An 11,949-nucleotide genomic window follows, 5' to 3' on the forward strand; every position below is an offset into this window, starting at 1 on the left:
AGAGAGAGAGAGAGAGAGAGAGAGAGAGAGAGAGAGAGAGAGAGAGAGAGAGATCAGATAACTCTGAATGTAAGTGGCTCACCCCTTGTGATCTCAGCACAAGCAAAGCTGAGGCAGGGGGATTGTTGTGAGTTGGAGGCCATCCTGTGCTAATGGGTGAGACTCTGTCTCAGAAAGGTTAGGGGAAAAAAAAGCCAATAGTTTTGGGATTCAGAGTATTGCCAGTGATGGTCAGTGGGTGTGGGGACTCATTGCTGTAGAAGGGGCCGGGCTTCTTGGTCTGAGACTATTGGAGGCTATTGGCTGTTTGAAGAAAGTGCTGGGCCTGCATGCGAGCACTGGGGAGGGCATCCTGGGCTCGGCTTCCTCAGACATACTTTGGTAGAGACAATCACTCTCTCCCGTGAGCCAACATAGGCACCTCAGCTTTCTGGGAGGCTGTTAGGTGTGAAAGTGGAGCACACACAGTTCCTCATTTTGAGGCCAGGGAAAACGTTTCACATTTTAAAAACACAGATATTTCTTTTTCTGTCCTTAATGTATAAGCTGAATTCCAGGTACCCCCCAGCTGTCGGCCCCACGATGGAATGTGAAAGCCGCCCCTCTCTCTGCAGCCCGCTTCGTTCCTGAAAGCCTACCTGTGGCATATTTTGGGACTCTGCTAACGAGGAGAGAAAGACACAGAGAAGGCGCCTGTGTTGCTCCGGGGGACACAGACCAGCCATTCAGAAGGGAGCTGAAAGGGCGGTTTCACCGGTACAGCTGGGCCCAGCAACGGGGCTCTGTCCCTTGAGCCACAGAACGGGTGCTGGCTCAAGCTCTCCCTGTCTGCCCTGCCAAGGGCCACACACCAGAACATACACCTCTCACCGTGGCCACCATCACTGCCACCATTGCTGCCCTTCGTGTGACCTAGATGGGACCCCATTCATTACTACCTTCTGTTAACTTCTGCATTTGCTTGGCACTGTCCTTGGGCCTCAGGGCCAGGAAGGGGACTGAGATAGAAGAGACCTCCAGGCCAGAATGGCAAAAACAGCTATGTAGCACAATTTGGGAGAAAGGATATTAGCTGCAACTTCTGGGAGAAGCCATACAGCCACTCTGGAGAAGAGAGACCTCTGAGTAGTAAAAGGAGGGGTCAGCAGCATGGAGGTTTCTTCTGGGTTTGCAGAGATACAGAGGGCTGAGAACTGGGGACTGATGGAACCTAAATGGGAGAAGACAAAGAGAAGTTTGTCTCTAACATAGCTACAAAAGGGAAAATGCCTTGACTCTGCCCTTGAACTGGCTGTGTGACTTCAGGCTAACCTCTCTGGGCTTCCTCTTTGGCACATGGAAAGTGGGCTGACTGATAGACTCCATCTCTCTGCTTGCCTCACAGGTATGTGGGGTGTGAAGGATGATGCTATGGTTGCTGAAGATATCACTGTGGACTAGATCAGCCATGCCTGAGGAGTGCACAGGGTCTTTCCTTGTAACAGTGGCAATCCCCTGCCTCATCTTCCTTCTCCGGTCTTCTTGCTGCCTCCCCATGTAATCTCACAAGACTTGCTTGCTTTGCTGTGAGGATTAACAAAGATAGTTCAGGAAACTCCTCAGGCCCTCTCCCTAGCTCTGTGAGACAGCACTGACACCGTCTCACCTCCCAGAAGAGGGATGAGGCACAGAGAGGTGCAGCGAGCTGTCCAAGGTCACACAGGTACATGATCTGCCTCCCATGTCTGCCCCTAGTCAGTCCCTCCCTGAGCTTCCCATTCTCCCACACACTAAGCACAGCCATGCTACTTGGTTGCTACCAAGATCTGGGAGCATCGTTCTGGGGTGGAGCTAGTAAGAGGAAAACACTGGATGGTCGCCTCTGCCTGTGCAAAGGCCCAGCGGTTTTTGGAGAGAATCGGTGCAGCTGGAGAAGGTGTGTGTGTGTGTGTGTGTGTGTGTGTGTGTGTGCATGCACGTGGTTAGGAAGCATATTTAGTGAGAAACCTGGGCTTGGGATTCCGGGTGGGAGTACTTGGGTGTGGGAAGAGGGGCAGTGCAGGGCTCAAGTGTCCCTGAGCGGTAGGTCCAAGTCAGCACGGGCTCTGGCCAGAGGAGCCGCCCCCACCCACCTGAGATTTCCTGAATTCCAGCTGTGGCTCGAGTTCCTTCTGCAGGCAAAGGGGCCCTTGTGGTCAGCTGCCTCTACCCTCCCTTTCAGACACACACCTCCATTCAGACTGGCCCCGCCCCTGGGGGTTGGGGCAAGGGTGCTGTCCCCTGCCCAGTGGTTGATAAGGCAATCTCCCCCTCTGGTCCCCTCCAGTGTGCCGCTGCCGCTGGCTGTCTGAGTTGCTGCAACCATGAAGGTCATCCCTGGTCCAGCCTTTGCTCTCTGTAGCCTGCTGCTCCTGCTGCTGCTGCTACTACAGGTCCCTGATAGCCTCGGTCTTGCCCCCCAGCCCAGAGGTAAGGGGACCGTGGATGATGGAGACACTGAATCTGTGACCCTTGACAAATGGCCTGGGGGGCTGAGCACAGAGACAGATGGAGGCTAAATGGCAATCAGGGTTTGGAGGGTGTCGGCTCAGGGAGGGCAGTAGAGATAATGGTATTAGTGAAGGCCACCGGGACAGGTGATCCTCAGGGCCACCATGCTGCAGGGACTAGAAGCCCCCCAAGAGCCAGCCAGAGTCAGGAGCGGCGCCAGGCCCAGGGCTCTGTGAGCGCAGTGTCTGGTCAGTTTCCACAGCCCTTTCCAGGGCTGGGCTCTGGCAGCCCCCAGATGCTCAGCAACGGAGGTGGAGAAGGAGCTGTCTCAGTCTGTGCCATGAGATAGCCCCACTGTGCCATGAGATAGCCCCAGAGCCACAAGGGGTCAGGTTCAGAGTCTCGGATATGGTCAACTCTGCCTTTAGATCCCACTTCTCCGTTTGGAGGCTGAGCAGGCAGGAAACATCTGTCACCGTAGATACAGAACACGTTTAAGGTCTCCCGAGAAACTCAGATGCCAGGGCTTTGAGGCACATCTTTCCCTTTCTGATGCTTTGTGCCCAACAGGGAATGGACTTGTTCCTATGTGGCATGGGCTGGGCAGGGCAGCCTGTCACAGAGCTCTGCTAAAGGAAGGGACATCCACCCTCAGCTTAGTCTCCCTTTGTACGGATGGGAAATGAGGTTCAAAACTGTGCAACCCCCTGCCCGGGGCCACAGAGCAGCCAAGCCAGGGTCTGAGCCCAGGCCTGTCCCATCCACTGCTGGCGCCTCCCAGTCACTGGTGCTGCCTTGCTGGAGATCTGGAGGAACGTTGTTTCTAGGGTCAGGGTGTCTTGGGGCCCACCTGGTAAAACAAGGGTGACAATGTGGCACCAGGAATTCCTGCTTCTTTCCTGTCCCGGGAGGGAAGTGGCTTCAAATTTGCTGATGAAGAGACAGTGGGTACCCTGATGGCCCTTAAGGCTGTGCCAGCCTTAGTTTCTCAGTGTAGCCCTGGCTAATGTTCTGCCAGCAAGTCAGGCTAGTCTCTACATGCCTTTGTTTGTTCTTAGAGGTTCCTGCAAAGAGGAACAGAGAAGAAGTTATGTGGTCTAAGACCAGAGGGGTCTCCCGCCTTCCTCCCCACGGGCTGAGCCGCATGCCTGAGACTACACACGTTGCTGAGACCTAAATTACTGAGACCCACCCTGGGCTGTCTGGAGCCCAAGGCCACTCCTCTGATATCCGCCCTTACTCTCTATCTCCCCGCACCGTCCCCTCCTAGGGCACCTCTGCCGGACACGACCCACGGACCTGGTGTTTGTTGTCGATAGCTCTCGCAGTGTGAGACCCGTGGAGTTTGAGAAGGTGAAGGTATTCCTGTCTCAGGTCATTGAGTCACTGGATGTGGGGCCCAATGCCACGAGGGTGGGCTTGGTCAACTATGCCAGCACTGTGAAGCCAGAGTTCCCGCTCCGGGCCCACGGCTCCAAGGCCTCGCTGCTGCAAGCTGTGCGCCGCATCCAGCCGCTGTCCACGGGTACCATGACTGGCCTGGCTCTGCAATTTGCCATCACCAAGGCCTTGAGTGATGCTGAGGGTGGACGCGCCAGATCCCCTGACATCAGCAAGGTATGGAGCACGGGATGGTTGGAGCCTGGGATGAAGCCATAGGGTTCTCCTGGCCTCTCTGTTCAGAGCAGCTGTTTTAGGAATGAGAGAGTCATTTGCAAACATTACTCTGTAGAAGTGGCGGTGGTAGGGTTGAGATCTTCCCTTGAGCAGAGAGAGGCGGGCCAGGTGCTTATGCTAATACTGGCCATCGAGAGAAGTGCTATTCTTAAGCACAGAGCCAGAGCCTCAACTTCCCCACCTATGAAGTGGAGCACTGATAGCCTCTCTTGCAGCTTAGCTCAGCAGGGTGCCGGGCACCCAGCATGCACCAGTGTACTTTGCCAGCTTGTGCTTGGGAAGGCAAGATAGTCCCCTGAGTCACCACGGAGGGCTCCAGGGGCATGCTGAACAGCTACAGTGTCTTTTCTCTGAGGCCATCTCAGCTCTTGTTGGCCTGGGAAGTCACCATTTACCTGCCCCAGACCCTGGTCCAGGGGATCACCCTTTCCTTATGCCCTTCTGCACCCGACTTTCTAGCACATTGTAGACTATTGCCAGAGCAGAGTGTGCCATTTTACATATGGGGAAACCAGGGTAGAGAAATCGTCAACAACTTGCCCAAATTCTCCGTGGCAGAAGTGTTCAGTGACTGTGACACAGGACCCCAGCCCTGCCTAGCCACCAGAGAAGTGAGACCAGATAGATAGCTGCTGATCTGATCTGTGGTGCCGCTCAAATGATTTAGCATGAGGTCCGGAGGTTGGAGCTGATGGCCATGTTTAGAGGATGGAATAGCTCCAGGGGATGCTGATGGAGAGAGATGGTGATAACACGCACATCTCTAGAGCAAACTTTCCCGTAGATCAGACTAGTGGCCTGAGCCGGCAGGCGAGGACCAGAGGTGACAGGGAGGCTGCTGGGAGCGGGCACCTTCTGGAGTCTCAAGGTGGGGCTATAGCTCAGAGAAACCGCAGGGGGCTGTGTTGAGTGTGACAGCTCAGAGTCGGAGCTAGGTTTCACCCCAGGTCCCTGGAGGGAGGAATGTGCAGAATCACTACCCAGGGGACTATGTGCTGTGTTCTAAAATAACAGCGGACCCCTTGGGGCTCCTGCTGGTGAGTCATTTCACTCACCCTGGCCCCACGCCTTTCCACAGAGGCAGAGACCCACGGTCAGCAAAGAGGGTCCCAAGGCAGGAGCCCCACTTCTGGCCCAGACCTGCTCTAACTACAGCCAGGCAACAGGGCGCAGAGCATGGGCCTGTGGGAGAGGGGCAATCGACAGTCCTTTCTTCTCTGAAAGGGGTAGGCGTCATCCTAGGTAGTAAAGGAGGACAAAAGGACATTTTTTTTTTCTTCAGTTATTTGGCTCTCTGGGTTTGGGATGTTGACCAATGAATGGGTCCAAGGAAACACATCCTGAGGCGCCCACCCTCATTCGTATGCCTCGGGTTCCCTCTGGTGGTCATTATGCAAAACTACACTTCACGGGTCTAGGTTCTTGTCTGGGCGATTTTCACCCACGCTGACCACGGGGATCTCGGGGAGATCAGAGGCCATCGTTTCAGCAGCTCGAGGCCCCAGAAAGCTTGAGTGTGAGTAAGGCACCTAGCCCTGTTTGAAGAGTTCCTGTTAGCAGAGTCTAAGGAGGTGAGACGCCAGAACCTGCCTGATGGAGAAGGCCTCAGAGACCAGAGTTGGGAGACATCTTAGCCCTCAACTCCCTCTGTCAGAAGAAGCCGATAGTCTCCCTGGCTTTTGGGATCTATTTCCTGGTGTGTGTGTGTGTGTGTGTGTGTGTGTGTGTGTGTGTGTTCTGGCTTCCACCAGCCCGGTGCCCATGAGCGAATTGCGGTGCCTCTTAGACTTCCGGCTCCTCTGTCAGCAGTCCTGCCGGCTTGCTGGAGCTGATTTTCACATGCCCCCACCCCCACGTGCAGGTTGTCATCGTGGTGACTGATGGGAGGCCCCAGGACAGCGTGCGGGACGTGTCTGAGCGCGCGAGGGCCAGTGGCATTGAGCTGTTCGCCATCGGTGTGGGCCGCGTGGACAAGGCTACGCTGCGACAGATCGCTAGCGAGCCTCAGGACGAGCACGTGGATTACGTGGAGAGCTACAATGTCATCGAGAAGTTGGCCAAGAAGTTCCAAGAAGCCTTCTGTGGTTCGAGACCAGGAGGGGCGGAGCCGAGAGGCCTGGGGGCGGGGCTTAGACAAAGGGGTTGATCCTGGGCTTGACTAATTCTGGGAATCGGTGGCACCAATCTCAGAGTCCAGTTGGGGATGGTGGTGTTGGGGTGAAGCAGGGATGGAGACAGAGAATAAGCGTGGAAGGGCGGGTCTGGGGGCAGAGCATTGCAGGAGTGGCAGGGTGGGCTTTGGGAGGGACTAGTCTTTGAGGTGGGACTGGGTCAGGGTGACAGGCTAGGGACTGGTGAGATCAGAGAGCCAGGTCATTTAATGGGTGTCTGTTAGCATCAGTATTAGGGGTGAGGCCGAGGGTTAAGGCCTCCATGACTTAGGAGTGGAACCCAGAACAGGCTGAGGTACAGTAGTGAACCCAGACTGAACCAATAATATGGGGTACCAGATTCTAGAAGGTCCCCAGCCTGCAGTCCAAGAGTCTTAGATGACACTGCAGGCACCAGGGAGGGACGTCTTAAAAATAAAACGTCCAAACAACCACAGCCTACCTGCTACGTCTTGGCACCGGGACACGGGAGGGGTGAGGGACCTGGGAAGGTTTGGAGTCCTTGGTAGAGGGAAGATGGGTCTTTGTGTGAGGATTTCTTGGGCATGTTGACTGGTCAGAAGATGCAGGGTTGGACCAGGGGTGAGGTTGGGGTCCATTCTATCCCATGTGTGTAATGTGGCTCAGAGCGTGTTCCTTACTTCAAGGATTGAGCGGGTGTGGAAAGGCAAGATACGGCACTAGCATTCAGCATGCCACAGGCTTATGGAAGAAACTGTGTATGCTGTATTCATTGCTGTGCTGGTGTCTGGAGTGAACATAACAGCCAAAGGGACCTTTGGTTTTATCAGCAACATTAGCCCCTTTGGGTATTTTATTCCAACTATAGTGATTCCACCCTGGGCTGAGAGTGTGGGATCTGGGATCTATTCAGTTTGTGTGTGTGTGTGTGTTTCAGTTTCCTTGAATGTGCAAAGGACCGATCTTCATGGTCAGAGAGAAGCATTTTTGGCCAAGATGTCTGGGCACTTGTGAGTGTGATATCTGAGCTGCCTCTTCTCTCCCCAGTGGTGTCCGACCTGTGTGCCACAGGGGACCACGATTGTGAGCAGCTGTGCATCAGTTCTCCTGGCTCCTACACCTGTGCCTGCCATGAGGGCTTCACCCTGAACAGCGATGGCAAGACCTGCAATGGTGAGTGGCTGGGCACAGCTGAGCCCTGGGCTGGGGGTGGGGGCAAAGTGGGAGATGGCTGGGACTGGCTGCTGCCCAGGGCACCCATCTGAGGCACCCTGCTCTTAGCTTCTGGACCAATCTACAAAGTAGACAGCTGCCTTCTGGACAGAGCCTGTTAACTGTGGAGGGTTCTCTCCTGACTCTAGACCCTCTCAACACACTAGGTGGTGGCTGTGTCGAGGTAGTGGGAGGCACAGATCCTGATGTAAAATCTTGATGCCACCGGTTTTGAGCTGTGTCACTTACCAGATGTTTCCTGATGTTGGAAAATGGGGCCAGGAGCTCTGGCTTTGTAGAGGGAATCCTGAGATACAGAGATACAAGCTAGAATTGAGCCCAGTGCTAGCCCGTGGTTGAGTCCCCAGCCAATGGTGGCCACCGATGACCATAGTCTCAAGCTTCCTCTCCCTGTCACCGTGTCCTCCCTGCACAGTCTGCCGTGGGGGTGGAAGCAGCTCAGCCACCGACCTGGTCTTCCTCATCGACGGATCCAAGAGCGTGCGGCCTGAGAACTTTGAGCTGGTAAAGAAGTTCATTAACCAGATTGTGGACACGCTAGATGTGTCCGACAGGCTGGCCCAGGTGGGGCTGGTGCAGTACTCCAGCTCCATTCGCCAGGAGTTCCCACTCGGCCGCTTCCACACCAAGAAGGACATTAAGGCCGCGGTGCGGAACATGTCCTACATGGAGAAAGGCACCATGACTGGCGCCGCCTTGAAGTATCTCATAGATAATTCTTTCACTGTGTCCAGCGGGGCAAGGCCTGGAGCCCAGAAGGTGGGCATCGTCTTCACCGATGGCCGGAGCCAGGATTACATTAATGACGCTGCCAGGAAGGCCAAGGACCTTGGTATGTGCTGCCCTCCTCGGCTTGGGACCCCACTGATGGCCAGGGACACCCATGGGCACAGTTTTAGGTAGCTTGGTTCAATGACTTATGATTAATGTTTTAAACCCAGATCATTTCAAATAGGGAGGTGTTTGTCAGGCCAATTCTCTCTTATATCGATGACACAACGGTGGCCCCTGATGACCAAGTGGCCTTTCCTGTGGTCCTTTTGTTGCTGAGACTTACAACTTCCCCAGCAGAATGTTGGCTCCCAAGAATGCACTAAGTGTTGAAAGATAAGTCCACTCTGAGACAGCTCTTACTATTTTATCTAAATGAGGGGGATAATAAACCCTGGGCAGATGTTTTGAGGGTCAGACGATGCTTGCAGCATAAACATCACCAAACAGGGGCACACAGCAGAACCTCGGACAATGTAGGTTTGTTCTTGATACAAGCATAGTGCTTGCAATCCCAGCAGCTGCCACCAGGAAGTATCTTGCGCAGGTTGACTGTGTATCTTTCGAAGGTTGTCCATCTAGGCATTTCTCCGGAGGTGCGGCCGCCCACGCGCCTGCCCGCCCCGGAGGCCAGCCTTGTGTGTTTGAATCCTCTGACAGGCTTTAAGATGTTTGCGGTGGGCGTGGGCAATGCTGTGGAGGACGAGCTGAGGGAGATTGCTTCAGAGCCCGTGGCAGACCACTACTTTTACACAGCTGACTTCAAGACCATCAACCAGATTGGCAAGAAGCTGCAGAAAAAAATCTGTGTGGGTGAGTGAGGTCAGCGGGACGCTGCTTGGAATAGAGCCACCCTGGACCAGAGGTAGGACGGGTAAATCAGAGCGTTACCCTGAGGGATGACAGCACCGGAGGTGGGCTGGCTGGTTCACTACCAGCAGAGACATGCTGGCCCCGCCTCTTTGACCAGTTCTGTACCCAGCGTTCTGTGTATTCTGTCATCTGCCCAATTTGGTAGGAAGATTGGGGTCCATTTTGTAGACAGAGGGGTGGGACCACTTTTCATTGTTGGGGAGTCCAGGACTTTGTCAAAATTGAACCCTGCTGTCTTCCTGACTCTCCTGATGCCTTGGGCCATGGTCTGATTCTTGTGGGGAAAAGTCTGGCTTCCTGGGCAATGAGGAAACGTAGGTTACCATGTTTTGCAAGCACGAGTTCTACCCCCCAAACACACCTAAGATATCAAACAAACAAAACCAAAACAAAGCAGCCAGAGGGCTGACTGGATGGTTCAATGGTTACAGACACTGGGGGCTCTTCCAGAGGAACTAGGTTTGATTCCCAGCATCCACGTGGTGACTCACAACCATTTGTAACTACAGTTCTAGAAGGTCTGACCAGTCCCTGAGGACATTGCATGGATGCAGATCACATACATATGTGCAGACAGAACGCTCACATACATAGAGACTGAATTTAAAAAGCCAAGCGTGGCATGCTTATAAACCACAGAGAGGTGGGGAGGGAGGGAGGGAGGGAGGGAGGGAGAGAGAGGGGGGGCAGATCTCCCTGGGGCTTGTTGACTAGCCAGTTAACCTATGAGCTTCAAGACAAAGTCCTGGTCTCAAGAAACTAGGTAGGTGGCACTTGAGCAATGACACCCACCACATGAACATGTATGCACACAGGAACATTTATACACACATGCACAAACATGCACACACATACACACACACACACACACTCACACACAGACATGCACACATAGGCATATAGCTAGACATGCACACACACACACACACACACACACACACACACACACACACACACTCCAGATGTCAGACCCAGATGTGCCTTCAGCATATCATGTGACTTGCATATCCCCACGTAGCAGGTGCTCAGCTCAGTTCCCTGAGGACTGGGCTCTGAGGACATTCCAAGCTCACTCCTCATCGCTCCTCCTGTGCCATCTAGAGACTCTGATGTCCTCCTCCTATTCCTCCTTCTGTCCTGCCAGATCACTCCGCACCCCAATCTCCCATGTGTCAGCCCCAGCAATGACTGGTCACCTCCCTACCCTTGCTCAACATGGGTTCCCCCTGCCCCTTCTCTCCACTGCAGAGGAAGACCCCTGTGCCTGTGAGTCCATACTGAAATTTGAGGCCAAGGTGGAGGGTCTGCTGCAGGCCCTGACCAGGAAGCATATCCTTTCTCAGGCTGTGGAGGGCAGGAGTGGGGAGGGATGCAGGAGTACAGGGGGCCAGGATGTGGGGGTCATTCCACAGAGAGGTCTGGCTTTAGGTGTTGCCTAAAGCTTGGGGCAGCCTCCTCCTGCTAAGGCCTGGATTCTGGCTTAGATAGGCTGGTACCTGCCCGGTGATAGACCTTGTCAAACTAGGAGGCTCCTGTATGGCGGAGAAACTGAGGCACAAGCCAAGTTCTACAGATGGGACACATAGAGTTCTGGACGTGTCCCCGCCCGCCCCCAAATACGGAGCTTATAGGATCATTTGTCAGGCGCCTGGTGGCATGGTGAACCCCAGCCCTTACTCAGAGAGGTGGACTGTGCCCTATCAGGCATGTGCTCCCAGTCTCAGACAGCACATGGTAGGGATTCCCCAGGACTAAGCCTGGAAATGATCATAGCTGAGTACTTCTGGTGGAGGTGGAGGAAGGGAAAGTCATGGATTTGGCTCCTGGGAGAAAACTAGAGACCATCACCCTCAACCCAGGCCGCATGCACCCGCCCTTAACTCCATGTCTACTGGAAGCTGTGAGCGGGCGGCTGGCTGTCCTGGAGAACAGAATCATCTAAGGACTCTGGTGGCCTGGCCACTTCCCACCCAATGCACAGTTCTCAGTGTCCTGGGAATGCCACCTGTAGCTGGAGTTAGTCTGGCTTTGCTGCTTTAGCAAGGGAACCTGCGGAGGACGGCTGCAGGTCTCCCCAGCTGTCCTGGGGCTGGGAGCAGGAGGGGACGCATGCTTGTGTCTGCTGGGAGTGTGTTATGATGGTGCCTGTGAGCATGTGTGTGCCTGATGATGATCATGTGTGTTTCAGAGCAAGGGTGTGTGCACAGGTGAGGACGCAGAGAAGAGGTGTGTGAACGACTGCGTTCGTTATTTTTCCAACTGAAAGCTTAATATATTCCTGTTTTTTTTTTCTTCCAGTTAATTCTTTACCCAGTCAGTTCTTTACTCTGAGTGATTTTTTTTTGTTTGTTTCTTGAGAAAAAATAAAAACAATTAAATGTGGTTCATTGTACACCCTGGATGGAATTAGTGGTGGTGACTGGGGACCGGGAGGAAGGAAGATGCAGATGTGGGTTCACACACGGGGATGCTGTGATGGAGTGACTGTGGGGACAGTGACGTGTTGCTGATGAAGGTGACAGTAGCCACACCAAGACCTCATGTCCTGCCTGCAGAGCCTCAGGTTCATCCCTGTATCCTCAGTCAGCACTCCCAGTAACCAACTGAGAAGGCTCACCCAGCGCCCCCAGGTTATGAATGGGAAGGCTGAGCGGTGGCGAAATTCCTGTCTGTGAGTTGGTCCTTGCATCAGGACTTGGGGGACAGCAAAAGAATGTGTTTTTTTCGGGGGTGGGTGGAGGTACCAGTTAAGAATTGTCTGCTCAGCCATTCATTTCTCAGGTATTAAGTGTGT

General features: G+C 54.1%; 1 protein-coding gene across 1 annotated transcript; it reads left to right on the forward strand.

Moving 5' to 3' along the window:
* Positions 1 to 2,303: 2,303 nt before the first annotated feature.
* On the forward strand, positions 2,304 to 11,549 carry Matn1 (matrilin 1). Its single transcript, XM_021161486.1, has 8 exons — positions 2,304 to 2,448; positions 3,740 to 4,086; positions 6,008 to 6,230; positions 7,326 to 7,451; positions 7,927 to 8,343; positions 8,943 to 9,095; positions 10,404 to 10,484; positions 11,048 to 11,549. Exons 1-8 carry the CDS (start codon positions 2,343 to 2,345, stop codon positions 11,095 to 11,097), a joined length of 1,503 nt encoding a protein of 500 aa, XP_021017145.1. The 5' UTR covers positions 2,304 to 2,342; the 3' UTR covers positions 11,098 to 11,549.
* The last annotated feature ends 400 nt before the right edge of the window (positions 11,550 to 11,949 follow it).

This window comes from Mus caroli, chromosome 4 (genome assembly GCF_900094665.2).
Source record: "Mus caroli chromosome 4, CAROLI_EIJ_v1.1, whole genome shotgun sequence".
Lineage (NCBI taxonomy): Eukaryota > Metazoa > Chordata > Mammalia > Rodentia > Muridae > Mus > Mus caroli.

Bases quoted from the DNA above. Each gene is read 5' to 3' on its own strand.
- Matn1 (XM_021161486.1), top strand. From the start codon at position 2,343: ATGAAGGTCATCCCTGGTCCAGCCTTTGCTCTCTGTAGCCTGCTGCTC. The intron at 7,452-7,926 runs GTGAGTGGCTGG...CTCCCTGCACAG, and splicing joins CGATGGCAAGACCTGCAATG to TCTGCCGTGGGGGTGGAAGC. The intron at 9,096-10,403 runs GTGAGTGAGGTC...TCTCCACTGCAG, and splicing joins GCAGAAAAAAATCTGTGTGG to AGGAAGACCCCTGTGCCTGT.